The following is a 16,575-nucleotide window of genomic DNA, read 5'->3' as shown; positions in this document are numbered from 1 at the left end:
TCTGGGTTCTTTTATTTCAGCTTATGAAACATGGGACCAACACTTTACATGTTGCGTTTATATTTTTGTGTAGATGGCATGCATTGATGCAGTAGCTTTTAGAATGCATTACCCATGGCATAAAGTAGCTAGGCTAGTTACATTTATTCGAAATTCCAGGCTACTAGCTACCCTGTGTTAGTGAACTCTAACTTCAATGAACAGTCTGTTCACATAATACATAACAGAAACAATGCCAGCAGTGTATCTAATACTCGCTCGGACACAAAATGTAGTTTTACATCAATAAAAGTGTTTATTGTGCACATATGAAAATGCATTACAAAACAAACAAAAAAACTGACCTAAAACATGATTGTTTTGAGGGTATTGTTTAGACAGAACATTAAAATATGTGCCCAAGTGAGTGAGGTCCCCGTTTGAACAAGCAATGTGTGAGTGAAGGTGTGCTTTGAAATATAATTCCTAGAACGGACATCCCATTCAAGTCAATGGGTGAAAATGCAGTGGTCTAAGGGCTTTTCCTCTTCTAGTAATTATATTTCTATGGTCGTGTCTGTCTGTGTGGTCTCTGTGCTAATTCCCAGTGCTTCTGTGTGCGGAGGGTGGCATCACCCTCAGAAGCGCACGCGTACCCTCCAGGAGTAGTTGGTGAGGACCTTGTTCTTTTTCCTCACGATGCAGGTATATGTGCCTTCGTTGATGGCGTTGGCCACGATACTGATGTGGTCATCTTTTAGGGAGATGTAGCCAGGGTGGGAGTACTCCAGAAGCTCTCCGTCCTTGTACCAGCTACAGAAACAGTAAAAATCCATTTAAATTCAGTCTATTGTTGGTATGATATCGTGATTTATTAGAAGTGATACTGGGCTAAATAAGACATACTCACTATACTTTGCCTGCCTTCGCGGCAATTTTCTTCCCACATCGGAAGGTGAGATTCTTCCCTTCAGCCACCAGCTTGTGTTTGGTCCGTTGGGGGGTGGGGGTGGGGGCCATGGTGGGGAAGGGGAATTCTGAGGAAAGTTAGGGAACATAAGGTTAAAGGCTGGGGAATCCACTTCTGTATAGTCTTAACCAGACATGACTCGGTGTGGTATGGCTTTCATTTCACAAGAGGATGTTAATGTCTTTTCATGAAATGTTTACTCCAAAAAGTAAACGAAGCTCCCAGAAAATGTCTTCTTACTAATTGTTTAATTTGATCTGAGTAGGAATTTAACTTAAAATTATCCCCCAAGACATACACACTCAAACTAAGCATAAAAGCTCCTATCTGCCTACATGTTGTGCATCAAAAAACTCCATAGCACCTGCCAAGAAACCCATTGTAGATGTTTAAGGACATTCTCTACCTAGTTAATTTACCCAAGTGCTACAGCCATTCGATGAGTGTAAACACAATGTTGTGCCTCATGATCAGCTGGAAGTCTGTTTAAAAGACAGCCACTAGTTTAGGCTGCAAAAATCCCAAATTGACCTTCCGCGTCTCTAACCCTCAAGCCACAGTCTGAAATTCCAGTGGTTTGGAGTCACTCTGGAATTTTCCACAGCCGTACAACGTCTCCCAATCAACAATGAAGAACAGATTAGGAGCCAGGAATGGTATCCTCTCTCCTCTCCACATTCTCCCTTGTTACACATATAAATTGGACAAACCCACAACAATCTATGGCTGCCGTGGCGAGGAGGAGTCATATCCTGTTGTGCAACTGGAGGCTTGGTCCTGGTGAGACTGGCTGCGGAGGTTATGGGAATTTAAGCTGTCGAGGTGCCTCACTAAAATGCTCTGCTTGCTTACTATAAAGCAGACCAAAATTCATTGAGGTAATTCTTTCTCAATGAGTCTCATCCAGTGGCAAGTATCCAATCTGACTTTAAATCAGGATGGCTGCAAACCCTCATCATGGTTCTGCATGGCTGGACTTCGTTGGCTGCGTTTCGATGTATTGGAAAACGGTACAGATGCGATTCCTTGCACCAGCAGATTGGGAGTCATCTTTTTTCCTCTGCAGTGCTGCTCTTACCGTAACAGAAATCACAGCTGGAGGGGCAGTGCTTCTGCATGAGCTTGCGCTTGCTTTCGCAATAGCCTTTCCGCGCCCAGGCTGGACAGATAAATAATCTATCCAAACATCCTACAGGAGAGGGGGAGGGAAGAGAGGGATGAGAGCGCAAATTTCAGTCTGCAGCAAAGGAATTTGGGATGACAATCTGCCTTCACATTTACAATGACTCACTGTAAAGGTTCAACAATACGCATTAACGCCACGTTTACTTGCAGCAGGTAGTAAATCAATTATTTGTGAAGCATCTATGTAGTGCTTAGGAAGACTTCATGAATACTCTATAAAGCCTATATAGATTGGTTGTTTAAAGTGGGACCATTATTTTAAATGAGGATTTATTTCATTTGAAAGATATGCTACAAAACAATACGACACTGTTGATTCTCAGTCTGTTTTACAGGGCTCTTGGCTTACCATAGAGTCGGTGCAGCCCCCACACCTCGTCCTGTGTGATGAGCTTGCGCCCCGTTAGAGTTGCGTTCAGGTGCATGATAGCCTTGGGGTTCAGGGAGTGCATGAGGCCTAGGACGTGGCCAATCTCGTGAGCCGCTACATGGACCAAGTCTGTCAGCCATACCCCTGCACAAACAACAACACAACACTGTTAATTCTGTCTCAGTAATTGGGGTGCATTTCAATAGTCTAAAGTGGCTCAAGTCCTTTCCCTCATCCACTGAAATATCTAACGGAACTATACACATGAAAGTTAGTTCCGAGTGGCTTAACAACATATGACTTTCAGCTATACCTGTCTTTTCAGATCAGTGTCGATGAAGGAGCCTAATCTAACAACAACGGCAAAATCAAGCTACGCTTCTAAGTTCACAGTATCTTCCAACCATTACACATTTAGGCACAGTATTACACTGTGGACTATTCCAGCTTCAAGACATAATTACCAACTACAGTGTCCACAATTTTCACTTTTCAACCCAGTGCATCTGACTAATTGAGCTGGACATCCAGCAAGTAGCTTTGGTGCTGAGTGCACAACAGCAGCTTACAAAAACAGGAAAGAGATCACCCGAAGTGCCTGCCTTTTTTCCAGCTGAAGCGCATGTTTCCCAGAATCCAATACTCATGGTCGTCAAAGTGGATCTCGCCCGTCGAAGGGAAGAAGGCGTGGGCCAGTTCGCCGGTGATGCCGTCGAAACAGTGGTGCAAGTAGGACTGCAGACAGTCTGTGTGGTTGATGGGGTAGAAGCCTGCCAAAAAGAGAGAGAGAGCTATGCCTCAGACAGCACAACCAAGAGGGGAAACTCTCCAGCCTCTATCTCATTCTACATACAGTCGAGTCTAGAAGATGATGGATTCCAAACTTCTCAACCCCCCTGAGGATGACTGCCATTTTTCACACGGTCAAGACTCCCAGACCGTGGTGCGTGCTCCCACTCGGATGGCTTCGGCATGATTTATATCACTTTAAAATGATTACACATGCTTGGAAGGTGTACAGGACTCTTTCTCATACAAATAGAGCCATGAATCATGCTGAACATTAGATAACTCTACAGTAGAGGGAGATTTGTTCATTTCAAATGCTGAGGGCATTTCAGACACGTCACTGTATAGGCCTTCTACTAGATTATATGCCAGTAATCATGCCTGATATGCTTTAGGTATAAGTTGTTGTGCCCCCACCTATCTTGATGTCTGCCTCCTGGTCAGCAGGCACCTCTCTAAAGCTGAAGGGCGAGACGTCACTCCACATAGTGAAGGCTTTGGCGATGCCTCTGCGCGTGTCACTGGCATTCATCAGGTTCCTTGGGAAAGAGAGCAGCCTGCACAGACACAATGACATTATCTGGGGAAACCACTTGGCATATTACAACAGCAGAAATCAGTAAAAGCAATTGGCTCTATCAGAAAGTCTGAATAAATCTCTAAGACAACTGTCCCTCGTAAATATGTCTGAAGTCAAATCAAACAGCATTTCCTTTTGTTTTTAGGCAGTAAATGTTTGGTAAGAAAGGAGGGTGAAATAAAATAATCGCCATACTTGTATGTGAGCTTGAACTTGTCCCATTTGAGTTTCTCAGGGGTGAGGGTGTAGCGCTTGTTCCTGGAGAGGTGTAGAACCTGTGTGCGGGCATCTTTGCGAATCCCAATCAGTAACACACCAGAGGTGTGAACTTCTTCCTTGGACAAAATAATCGTAGATTAACCACCTGAGATTTGGCTCGACCAGTTAAGAGCAGGGGGAGGAGTTACAACCTACTAGACACATGTCACCTCAACATCCAGATGTAATTTATATTTATGATCGGGATCTGGATTCCCAGCAAACAAATGTTGGTTTCCAGAACTTTGTGGGAAAGTTATTTGACAAAGGATAATCTTTAGGGAACGTTACAGATAAGTTCTGTGTTCGCTGGGTTGGCCTTAAGTGAGACTTATTTTTACACTGAACAAAAATATAAACGCAACATGTAAATTATTAGTCCCATGTTTCATGAGCTGAAATAAAAGATCCCAGAAATGTTCCATATGCACAAAAAGCTTATTTCTCTAAAATGTTGTGCACAAATGTGTTACATCCCTGTTAGTGAGCATTTCTTCTTTGCCAAGATCTTGTTTCTGTTTCTGTTTCGGCTTGTTGCTGTTAGCCTTTAGAACTTCACGTTCAGTTGCTTTTGTTATTTTGTCAAGTGTTTATTTAATAAATTAAACATGTACGCATACCATGCTGCACCTTGGTCCGACCATTTACTCAACGAACGTGACAGAAGATCCCACCACCAACGGACCAAGCAGCGTGAACAGGAGGAGCAGACATCATGGACATGGGAGGAGATATTAGACGTAAAAGGATCATGGACGTGGGAGGAGATCCAGGCAGGTATGGATCGCCTTCCTTGGGAGCAGACGGAGACAGCGAGGGAGAAAAAACGGCGACTCAAAAGGTCCTGATCACTAAGGAAGCCCGAGAGGCAGCCCCAATACATTTTTTGGTGGGGGCACATGGGGTGGTGGGCGAAGCAGCAGGAGGCCCTGAAAGACCTGCAGCTCAGCACTCTGAGAGAGGAGACCACCACCTTACGGGGGCTGATAGATAAGAGGGAGCAGGTGCTCTCCCTTCAGAAGGAGGCGCTGCAGGAGGCCCTCAGGGAGAAGGAGTCAGTGGATGCACGGAGAGAGGAGCTGGCCAGGCAACAGGAGGAGCTGAGAAAGGAGTTAACCCTCCAGCAGCAGAGAGCTCAGTCCTTAGAGCAGAGGCTGGTGGAGCCAGGTTTCAGAAGCGAGCCAACTCCCCGCACTCGCTTTGAGGAGCGTGTGACTGTGCAGGCACCAGGCTATGCGCCGGCGCATCCCGTGCCTGCTCCTCGCACCAAACCAGTGGTGCGTGTCTCCAGTCCTGTACGGCCTGTGCCTGCTCCTCACACCAGACAAATGGTGCGTGTCCCCAGCCCGGTGCGCCCCGGGCTGGCGACATGCACCACTGGTTTGGTGCGTGGAGCAGGTCCGGCCCGTACAGGACTGGAGACACGCACCACTGGTTTGGTGCGAGGAGCAGGCACGGGGCGTACCGGGCTGGCGACACGCACCACTGGTACACCCCGTACCTGCTTCTCACATCAAACCAGTGGTGCATGTCTCCAGTCCTGTACGGCCCGTACCTGCTCCTCGCACCAAACCAGTGGTGCATGTCGCCAGCCCGGTACACCCCGTACCTGCTTCTCGCACCAAACCAGTGGTGCGTGTCTACAGTCCTGTACGGCCCGTACCTGCTCCTCGCACCAAACCAGTGGTGCGTGTCCCCAGCCCGGTAAGGCCCGTTCCAGTGCCAGAGCAGTCCGCTCCACCGGTGCCCAATCCAGCTCCGGTCAGCGGCTCCAGTCCAGTGCCAGAGTAGTCCGCTCCACTGGTGCCCAGTACGGGTCCGGTCGCCTACTCTTCCTCCATGCCGGAGCCATCTGCTCCACCGGGGTCCGAGCCGGAACCAGACGTCAACCCCTCTCCAGGATCGGGGCCTCCCACACCAGGGTCCAGACAGGACTTGGTGCATCGTGGGAGGACTGAGAGGGGAAGCATCGCACCGGGATCCAGACCGGACCAGGTGTGCTACGGGGAGGCAGGAAAGGAGAGGAGTTTACAGCGTCTGAAGCCGGAGCCACCACCGAGGCTAGATGCCCACCCGGACCCTCCCCTAATAAGTTAGGTTTTTGTGGCCGGAGTCCGCACCTTTGGGGGGTACTGTCACGCCCTGACCTTGAGAACCCTGTTATTCTCTAGTTAGTTTGGTCAGGGTGTGAATGTTGACATATCTATGTTATATATTTCTATGTTGGCCGGGTGTGGTTCCCAATCAGAGGCAGCTGTCGATCGTTGTCTCTGATTGAGGATCATACTTAGGCAGCCATTTTGCCTACCTTTAGTTGTGGGATCTTGTTTCTGTTTAGGCTTGTTGCTGTTAGCCTTTAGAACTTCACGTTCAGTTGCTTTTGTTATTTTGTCAAGTATTTATTTAATAAATTAAACATGTACGCATACCACGCTGCACCTTGGTCCGACCATTTACTCAACGAACGTGACAATGATAATGCATGGCCCCATGTCGCAAGGATCTGTACACAATTCCCGGAAGCTGAAAATGTCCCAGTTCTTCCATGGCCTGCATACTCACCAGACGTCACCCATTGAGCATGTTTGGGATGCTCTGGATCGACGTGTACAACAGCGTTTTACAGATCAACTTGTATGACAGTGTTTTCCAGTTCCCGCCAATATCCAGAAACGTCCCTACTTTTTTTTTTTAAGGTATCTGTGACCAACAGATGCATATCTGTATTCCCAGTCATGTGAACTCCATAGATTAGGGCCTAATGAATTTATTTCAATTGACTGATTTCCTTATATGAACTGTAACTCAGTAAAATCTTTGAAATTGTTGCATGTTGCGTTTATATTTTTGTTCAGTAGATAATTAACCTAGTGTTTGTCTTTGTGTTTATGAACTATACATAGCTAGTGCTTAGTATTTTATCACTGTTAGTGTTCCTGTCTTTGTGGCTGACTGACAGATTATTGTGATGTGAATGACTTGATCCAGTGTCTGAACCTGACCAAATAACCAAGGACCAGGAGAATATTGGTAACAACATGAGATGGAAGAACAGAAGTATGAGAAACTGGACCAAAACAGAATGCGGTGGAGATCCTCAAGGAGTAAAAAGTAAAAGTAAGCGGTAACACTTTACTTGAAGGGGGTATACATAAAGCATGCATAACACCTTTATGATACCAGTCATAGCACCTTTATGATACCAGTCATAACATCTTTATGATACCAGTCATTACACCTTTATGAGACCAGTCATTACACCTTTATGATACCAGTCATAACATCTTTATGATACCAGTCATTACACCTTTATGAGACCAGTCATTACACCTTTATGATACCAGTCATTACACCTTTATGAGACCAGTCATTACACCTTTATGATACCAGTCATTACACCTTTATGAGACCAGTCATTACACCTTTATGATACCAGTCATTACACCTTTATGAGACCAGTCATTACACCTTTATGATACCAGTCATTACACCTTTATGATACCAGTCATTATACCTTTATTCATGTTGCTGCAGTATCATTCATAAAAAAATGTATAACACATTTATTCAACATCATTCATGAGAAGTAAAAAAAAAAAACGAAAGTCTCTTGAAACAGATCTTTATTTAACCATGGTACAGTAAACATTTGTATTTTTACTGCCACAGTACCCAACCTTCTGACACACTTCAAGTAACAGGCTGGGAGCAGCACAGAGTTAACGTTGTACTGTAGTCTACTTACACTGTTAGTTGAACTGACAGTTGTGATTCATGGTGTTAATTTATACAGTATTTATAGTTATAATGTACAAAATCTAAACAATCAACAGTTCCATGCTGCAAGGGTTCTGGTTTGACTTGACCAGCTGAGGATACTCAACTCTATTGTAATTCTGCAGTTTCTACAGGCTATTATTCCAATGCCTTGCATGTGAATGTTACATTTTCATGCAAGGGCATTCCATTTCGTAGAAAAAGGAAGTGGTCAGCAGTAAAACTGCTTTCCTAACATTAAGTATGATACATTTTGCAGATACAATATGTCTGATGTCCCTTTGGGGAGGGGCAAATAAGACTTTCCAAATAATAACACCTGGATCAGCTATAGGTGCTTACTGTTTAAGAGTATTTAGAACTATGTTGTGACTTTGTTATTACATAATAATAATAGAATGTAAAATATACAGTTAGAGTATACACTGACTGATTATCCAAATAACTTTAGGGGACTTTGTGACCGGGGACTTTTATGACAAGTGAATAAGCTAATTTAGCCTATCCACGGCTCTACTCCACAGTCCTTACCATCAACGATAAGGGATTGGACCAACACGTCCTGACCAAGTTCCAAACTTACATACAAATACAGTGGGAATACAACCCAAAGAAATGGCTATTTATGAAAATCTGAATTTATACTATTAAAATATCTGTATGTAAAGGAAATATTTATTCTCAGAGAAATGATGTAGACACTATATGTAAGGGACGTCACGCTGCTTGCTTAGCGAGTACCACTTCCCCCCGATTCGGCCCATACCTGGCGCTAACTCGGGACCTCTGCCATGCTAGCAAACGTGACCGCCCTCCTGAAGCGGCTTACCAGTCTGCGCCACGCAAAAAGCTAGCTATTCGCTGGCATAAGTGGGGACACTTCAGGCTGAGGAGTAAGTTTCACACATCATATGCATTCCTTTTTCAATGTTCCAGGAAAACAAGGGCTTTGCCAAGAGCTGAGGCCTAGACTCCCAGACTAACACCAGAGGAGCCCTGCAGAAGACTGAAGACTTCCTGCCACACTGATAACAGAGTCAAGGAAACATACACTACAAGAGAAGAGGACATAGCCTAGAAGTTGGAGCAGGCATTCCACTTAAGTTGGAGCAATGTGAGAACAGTCCATGTAGCCTGGCCCTAAATCATGATTTCTTGAAGCTACATGTTGTTCTAAGCTGTACCATTTGCAAACTGCTACTCCATTCCTTCCTATGGAAAACAACTGAACATGTTCCAAAACAAGCCACTGGAGTTAACCTTCAGAACCTGATCATTCAGTGCTCAACCAACATGCTAAGCTCCTCTTACTGTCCTCTCCTTTGAAGATTCCCAAACTATTTGCCCCTGGTTTACTAATCAAGGATTCTGAGAAGTCTGCATTTGACATAGTGTGAATTAATGAACAATAGAAGACACTTTTTTTAGAATAGCTAAGTTGGTATAAGTGAGGGAAAATACTTCATCCAGCCAGATCAAAACATGTTTATTGTGGCTACAATGCAATAAAAATAGTTGTAGACCTATGTTTTCCTGAACTGGGAAAGAAATCAGGGCAAAACCAACCAAATTCTTCATTATTCTACAGAGATTGCATATCATACAAGCGAGTCTGTCTCTTGTGATGTTATGTCTATTTCAAAGAAAATGTTGTCTCTTATTCTATACTAACTGTAGGCTATCCAGTTGATAGGTAGCCATTGTAAATGCCTACAATTATATTCATTGAATGCACCATCAAAACTACAGAATTCCTCCAATTATATAATATGAATAGGCTACATTATATCATGTATAATTACTGATTATATGAAGGAATTTCTGTCTGATGAAGTCAGTTGGTATAGTCTACCCTTTAACCAAAAATATGATTAATATTACAATTACATTTTATTTATTTATTATTTGCTCATTTGTCACCAAGCAGATGTCTTGGTAGACACTGAAAAAAAAGTTCAAATGAAAAGAAAATATTGTTGCCCTAAATGGGTTTAATCATCCAAAAATCTTGATCATAACTTATTCCAGCATAGAAACTGAATGAAGTATTCACCAGTGCAATTAAAGGAGGTATCCAGTTAAAAAGTGGAATTGTCACACCATACCTCTATTCTCCAGGTGGGAAATGCTGTGGTTTCTTGCATCCCTGCGAACAGAACCCCAAGCACCGCCACAGCCAGCAGAAGAGCACTGAAGTCGCCTCTTTGTAAACTTCTGAACGTCTGCCACACCATCGTTGCGATATCGCCTTCCAGAAAAAATCCCTAAACAAATATAGACTAGTCAATTTCACCACCATCTATCCCCATGGATATCAATGGCCATCCAATGCATCCTTTTATTTGACAAAATTATTTCAAATTGAGGATACAGCGGATAACGGTGTTAAGGCTGGAATCCTTGGTCACCCGCCGCCTGCCCCAGGCTGCATCAAACTCTGCAGCTTTCTATACAAACCTCCGCCGCAGCGCTATTCCGCCAAATGGTTTCACATTACTTTAAATGGAGGTCAGAGCTTGACAAGTTTAAATGGAAAGGAAACCAGCTGCTCGTAGTCGACAATCATAAAACTATTTTGACTAAACTATTATTTTTGCCTGCTTATTAATCTAGAAGTTCATAACAGAGATTTGATCATGGATTGAAAAAATGTAGGCCTGCTCAAATACCTATGTGCAGGTCTCTCATTTTAGCTGAGGAATACGCATAGGGCAATAGGTTCACTTTGATTTATATTGAACATCATTTAAATATTTTCTGACTCTTAATTAAAATGCAATCTTTTTTTTCTTATTGCATAGGAAAATAGTATATCTGGTGACAGGCTATTGCCTGATGCAAGCAACAAATATTTCTCAAATTGTAGTTTAATTGGAGTAAATTATCTGCATCAAATTCATTGTGAAAATGTATGTCAGTAGGCCTATGCTGATAGGCATACATTCTGCAGATCTGTGTACAACTCGTGCATATGTGAAGGGCCGAAACACGCAATTTAAGTCTGGGCTGCAACGTTCGAAAAGAATTTAAACAAAAATTGCCGCCAAGTGTTTTTGGAGACGTGTAGTTTTAGAGAGTATGGTATTTGCAATTAGATGATGGTCTGAATTCAGTTTAACGTTTTCCCCGTTTACGAATCAGGGTGGGATAGGGAGAGATCGCACTGACCCACCACCAGATAACCAACAACTAACTTCCTGGCCTGCCTTAGTATTTCTAAAATATCCGTTGGTGCGAGTGTACAAAATAAGCAATATTTTAAATGTTCTTATTGAGGAAAGGGTTCTTCTTGGACATGTCATCTACAACACCCGGAACTCAGATCACATTGAAGCGAGTTTTCATCGGCGCCTATTTACGTCCGCACTCACTCAAGAGGGTTGGACGAAATGTCGTCTGTCAGGGTTAACTGTGATCAGCCAGTGAAATATCCTCGAAATTGACACGTAGCTGGCTTACCGAGGGAGTAGGGTCAGCCCTGTGGTTAGCTAGCGGTCACATAAAGATGTTGTTACATGGCGTGAAATAATTTATCAGATAACGGATACATAAAACAGGTAAAGTCCGGTTTCGGACATTTCATTTGTGTCTGGCTTTTGGCTTGCTAGTTAGCGTTAATCCTTTAATCTCTGTAGTTGACTATCCAGCAGTGCAATGCTCTAAATGCCAATTTTACGAGGTTGTAGGGAGAAAGTAATGTGGCCATTCAACAGGTGTTTTGTACAATTCACAACATGGTGCATTGAAATACAGGTGGTCCAACTAGCATATTTCTAGCTACTCAGGAAGTACTGGAAATTAAACAGACTCGTTTGCTAGCTACGGCCTAGCATGTAGTAGTACGCTTTAATCCTGCTCAACAACAACAAATTCTGGTCGCACGCTCTTGCAACCCTTCAATAATGAAGGACAATACAATAACTACTCCATACTGGTTTTCAATAACTTACAGAGCCTGGATTCTAATGCTCTTGTTCATTAAATGAGATGTTCATTTAATTACATTCTATGTGTGACCTCTGTGATTCTGTTACAGGTTTACCATCCGTTTCTTTGTTTTGCGGACCCTGGCAGAGGTATGGCTGTGGGGCAGAAACCAAGCAGCGCAGAGACATTTGTTTTGGCTGGATCGAATGGACATAATGAGACGAGGCACTCCGGTTTGAATGACACTGTGCAGAATCACACCGCCGCCCACCGAAGCTCAGGGAGGGCCAGAGTCGCGTCCGACATGAGGTACAAGTGTGCTGCTTATGTGCTGGCCCTGCGGCCGTGGAGTTTCAGCGCCTCCCTCACACCGGTGGTGCTGGGCAGTGCCCTGGCCTACAAGCTGGAGGGCTCTGTGGACTTGGTCATCCTCATGGTGTGTGCTGTGGCAGTGCTGGTGGTGCATGGGGCAGGAAACCTGGTTAACACTTACTATGACTTCTCCAAAGGGATCGACCACAAGAAGAGCGATGATAGGACTCTGGTGGATGAGATCCTGGCGCCGCAGGACGTGGTCATGTTCGGAGCGCTGCTCTACTCTCTGGGCTGCTTGTGTGCCACCCTACTCTACTTTATCTCCACTTTGAGGATGGAGCATCTGGCCCTTATTTATTTTGGAGGGCTCTCCAGCTCTTTTCTGTACACAGGAGGTGAGCTAGGCATTAAATGTACTGACATTATTTCCCTCACTTTATTTACTAGTACACACACACACTAATATCCAGATACTTATGATACCTTCCCTGTCCTGTTTCCAGGCATTGGTCTTAAGTACGTGGCCCTGGGGGACGTGGTGATCCTGATCACGTTTGGCCCCCTGGCGGTAATGTTTGCCCACGCTGTGCAGGTGGGCTACCTGTCTGTCCTGCCTCTGGTCTACGCCGTTCCCCTGGCCCTCAACACAGAGGCCATCCTTCACAGCAACAACACCAGAGACATGGACTCTGACAAACAGGCGGGCATCGTCACTCTGGCCATTCTCATTGGGCCCACACTGTCCTACATCCTCTTCAACCTCCTGCTGTTTGTCCCCTACGTGCTCTTCTGCATCCTGGCCACCCACTACACCATCAGCATGGCCCTGCCCCTGCTCACGTTACCCATGGCCTTCCCCCTGGAGAGGCAGTTCCGCAGCCAGTGCTATTCCAAGATCCCCCAAAAGACGGCCAAGCTCAACCTCCTGATGGGACTTTTCTATGTCTTTGGGATCATTCTGGCACCTCAAGGCAGCTTACCGCTACTGTGATCGAATTGTAGCTTCTTTGTATAGCTATTATTATTATTTTTTATACAGACTAGTTTATGTACATCTTTGTATTTGTAATAATTTACTTGAGTTCAAAGGCTTTAATTTATTGTCTAATTTATACATCCAGAGAAACTGACAGTTGAGTTACTCTTCTGTAATACTGACAGATATAACCAGATGTGTAACTGGTCCAGTATTTTGCAGAGTTCTGTGTATCGATTGAAGTCTGAGATGTGTTCAGACTCATTTGGTATAAGACCACAGTACAGAGGACATTTCATGTCCTGATGCCTCAAAATGAGGACAGACATTGAAAAAACTGTTGCCATGCGTTGCGTCGGGCCCTTAGACTTGCTACCAGTGATGCAATTCTTCAAAATGTCAATAAACCAAATCTAAACCTTTTAATCTCTTAAATTGAAATGTCTGTTTTTTTGCTAATGTTAAGACAATAGCCTGATTTATTCATCAGGGTTTGAGGTTAAAATTATGAATTGCAATAATGTTGTTGTTTTTTGGTATGAGATGGTAGCCTTGTTATTATCAGGTTTTGGAGTCAAGGATTGGTAATTTCCATTTCTGTTTTAGTTTTAGACAGAGGAGTGCAACGATTCATTGATCCAGTCCATAAACAAATATAAATTAATGTGATGCATTGTGAGTACATGGAAATGCCCCCAAATGGTCCAGATCTCAGCCTAATTTGCATTGGACCAGTTAGTGACCTTTTAGGATTTTACTGTTAGGCTGTATGTTTTGGGAAGTTATGGATTCATTAAGAAATGACATCTATTGTCTTTGTTTTTCTTGTTCCTCGCATAATGCAGAAATTGTCATTTTTATTTATTTACTTCAGGTTCTTCTATCAGAATTTGATATTGAAATAATTTTGACTATTTCAGAGAAGACTATAGCCTTACATTTTTGTAAGGTTTTGAAATATGCAATGTAAATGGGGCCACTGCACTGTGTGCCCATACTCTGCCACACAGCTTTCTGTTGAGCTTCAAACTTCAGGTTTGAATAAGACATCAATTCCCCAATTGGAGCCCAATGCTTATCATTAGAAATGCAAGCCCACAGTATTAATCATCTGGAAGCCAGTAGACTTGTATTCATTTGTAAATAACTTGTGTTTTCTATGGAACAGGCCTGGGACATTACCATTGGACTTCTTGTCAGCCAAAGTACTCAGTCTGATGGTAAAAATTTGCATCATGTTAATTTACTTAATGTAGACACAAAATACCTTTATAGAGGGTATTGTATACCTTAAAATAGCAATCTGCAGTTGCTACATACATTTTTTAAAAACGTATACATTAATAATGTACCCATTGATTTTTGAAGAATATAACTTAGAAATGCCTCATGAGCTTAGTTCAATTGTTGTACCCCATCAGAATCGAACATAAATCAATGTTTGTAAACAGACAATGTAAACCAACACTGTACAAAACATTATGAACACCAGCTCTTTCCATGACAGACTGATGAGGTGAAAGCTATGATCCCTTATTGATGTCACTTGTTAAATACATTTAATCAGTGTAGATGAAGGGGAGGGGACAGGTTAAATAAATATTTTTGAGACAATTGAGACATTGATTGTGTGTGTACAATTCATAGGGTGAATGGGAAATATAAAATATTTAAGTGCCTTTGAACGGGGTATGGTAGTAGGTGCCAGGCGCACCAGTTTGTGTCAAGAACTGCAACGCTGCTGGGTTTTTCGCGCTCAACTGTTTCCCGTGCAACTCGATATTAGGAAGGTGTTCTTAATGTTTTGTACACTGTGTATAACCTCACTACATGGATAAAACTATACTTTTGATATCATGGATGGTCAGCCCTTGCATCCATAGCTCTGTCTATTTATTTGAGAGTGGTTACATTTCTCCAGCCCCATCCCTCAGCTTTTTACCAAAACGGGCGGGGATGAGCGTTGTTATTGTTTCAACTGCAGATTGCCTCTTTAAAAGGCTATTTATCGCCCCACCCTACCATTTAGTATAGAACTTGTCAGTCTCGACGGTCCGTGTGTCCATTTTTCCTACTGTATCCCCCCTTCATCTTTCGCCCCCTCTACTTATTGCCTGTCTGAATAAAAGGTACAAAGGGAAAAAAAGTGATTTGGTCAACCAAGCCACAGACAACCTTTTGCAGTTCTGACACTTCAGCCTCACCCCACCAGGTGCATAACAGCCATCCACCATTTCAATACTTTACAACTAAAGTTGTATTTAATAATAACTTTACAAATACATAAATATGCCACTCAGCAGATGCTTGTATCCAAAGCAAAGTATAATGAGTGCATACCAGTATGTGATCCCTGCAGGAATTGAACCCTCCACCTTGTCATTGCTAGCGCCACACTCTTATAAACAGCCACACTGGACCAAATGCTCTTTTGTCCATCTTTCCTTCCTTCCTTGAGGCAATTATTGATATGGTTAGGTTACGCTGGGGCCTGTTCAGGAATATCTATTCCATCGCAATAAAATAATTATACTCTCCTTTAAAGAAATTAAGTGCCTCACACAGATATTGTTCTCTAAAATCCATAAGAGAATCATCATGTCTGCTCTGTTTATCTGCACCGCTCAGAACGCTTCCACCACCTGAGTTAAGCCCCTGCTCTCATGTGGTTCTGTCATCATCCATTCATGAGCAGTTTGTCATATGCAAGTCAATTTGTGTGTTTGCACCATATGTGTTCCTGATGAAGAGGGCATGAGGTTGTTATTTTATGTTAGGCTAAGGACAGAGATGGTTTATGATACAGGCCTTGCTAAGAACAGGCTGGCTAGCATCATCAGTGTGCTCTGCAGCATAGCGAGATAATTGACCCATTAAAAGCACAGACACTGAGATGGGAATAGTGAGGCGCTCGCACAATGTTTTGTCTGGATTTCTATCATTGCTTATTAAACCATTATCCAACTCTACTGCCCTTGTTTATTTTGATATTTTTTCTACTTACTGATGAATGAGGAACAAGCCATACACAAGTCCTGTAATTTCATTATACCTTTCCTCTGAAATCATTAATAGGCAGAGATGTAAAGAAACAAATTACAACTAATAATAATAATAATAATATGCCATTTAGCAGACGCTTTTATCCAAAGCGACTTACAGTCATGCGTGCATACATTTATTTATTTTTTTGTGTATGGGTGGTCCCGGGGATCGAACCCACTACCTTGGCGTTATAAGCGCCGTGCTCTACCAGCTGAGCTACAGAGGACCACTACTCTCGTTACTGTTATTGAGTAGCTTTTCTGAGTACTTGTATTTTTTTCTGAGTCTCATTTTATTTCTTGAGGAAAGTTTAATTTAAGTAACAGTAATTCTACTTGAGTAGGATATTTCAGTACTATTTCCACCCCTGTTGACAGGTGACACCATTGACTCAAGACATCAAT

General features: G+C 43.1%; 2 protein-coding genes across 2 annotated transcripts; one reads left to right on the top strand and one right to left on the bottom strand.

Moving 5' to 3' along the window:
- Positions 1-272: 272 nt before the first annotated feature.
- On the bottom strand, positions 273-10,395 carry LOC121545574 (matrix metalloproteinase-23-like). The gene is made up of 9 exons (XM_041856209.2): positions 10,366-10,395; positions 10,014-10,172; positions 4,069-4,208; positions 3,711-3,850; positions 3,107-3,274; positions 2,484-2,648; positions 2,028-2,138; positions 890-1,016; positions 273-792 (listed from the first exon to the last, which is right to left on the bottom strand). Exons 2-9 carry the CDS (start codon positions 10,140-10,142, stop codon positions 618-620), a joined length of 1,155 nt encoding a protein of 384 aa, XP_041712143.2. The 5' UTR covers positions 10,143-10,172; positions 10,366-10,395; the 3' UTR covers positions 273-617.
- An 864-nt stretch (positions 10,396-11,259) lies between these two features.
- LOC121545573 (ubiA prenyltransferase domain-containing protein 1-like) lies at positions 11,260-14,648 on the top strand. The gene is made up of 3 exons (XM_041856208.1): positions 11,260-11,465; positions 11,945-12,545; positions 12,654-14,648. Exons 2-3 carry the CDS (start codon positions 11,987-11,989, stop codon positions 13,139-13,141), a joined length of 1,047 nt encoding a protein of 348 aa, XP_041712142.1. The 5' UTR covers positions 11,260-11,465; positions 11,945-11,986; the 3' UTR covers positions 13,142-14,648.
- The last annotated feature ends 1,927 nt before the right edge of the window (positions 14,649-16,575 follow it).

Source organism: Coregonus clupeaformis, chromosome 30, assembly GCF_020615455.1.
Source record: "Coregonus clupeaformis isolate EN_2021a chromosome 30, ASM2061545v1, whole genome shotgun sequence".
Taxonomy (NCBI): Eukaryota; Metazoa; Chordata; class Actinopteri; order Salmoniformes; family Salmonidae; genus Coregonus; species Coregonus clupeaformis.
The sequence above is the reverse complement of the archived record's forward strand: the minus strand, read 5'-3'. Positions and strand labels throughout refer to the sequence as shown.

What these genes read in the sequence shown, in the direction of transcription:
- LOC121545573 (XM_041856208.1), top strand. Translation starts at nt 11,987, where the DNA reads ATGGCTGTGGGGCAGAAACCAAGCAGCGCAGAGACATTTGTTTTGGCT. An exon ending in CTCTTTTCTGTACACAGGAG is followed by an intron (nt 12,546 to 12,653) that starts GTGAGCTAGGCA and finishes TCCTGTTTCCAG; the next exon opens with GCATTGGTCTTAAGTACGTG.
- LOC121545574 (XM_041856209.2), bottom strand. Translation starts at nt 10,142, where the DNA reads ATGGTGTGGCAGACGTTCAGAAGTTTACAAAGAGGCGACTTCAGTGCT. An exon ending in TTCCCACCTGGAGAATAGAG is followed by an intron (nt 4,209 to 10,013) that starts GTATGGTGTGAC and finishes ATTTTGTCCAAG; the next exon opens with GAAGAAGTTCACACCTCTGG. An exon ending in CAGCTGTGATTTCTGTTACG is followed by an intron (nt 1,017 to 2,027) that starts GTAAGAGCAGCA and finishes AACTTTCCTCAG; the next exon opens with AATTCCCCTTCCCCACCATG.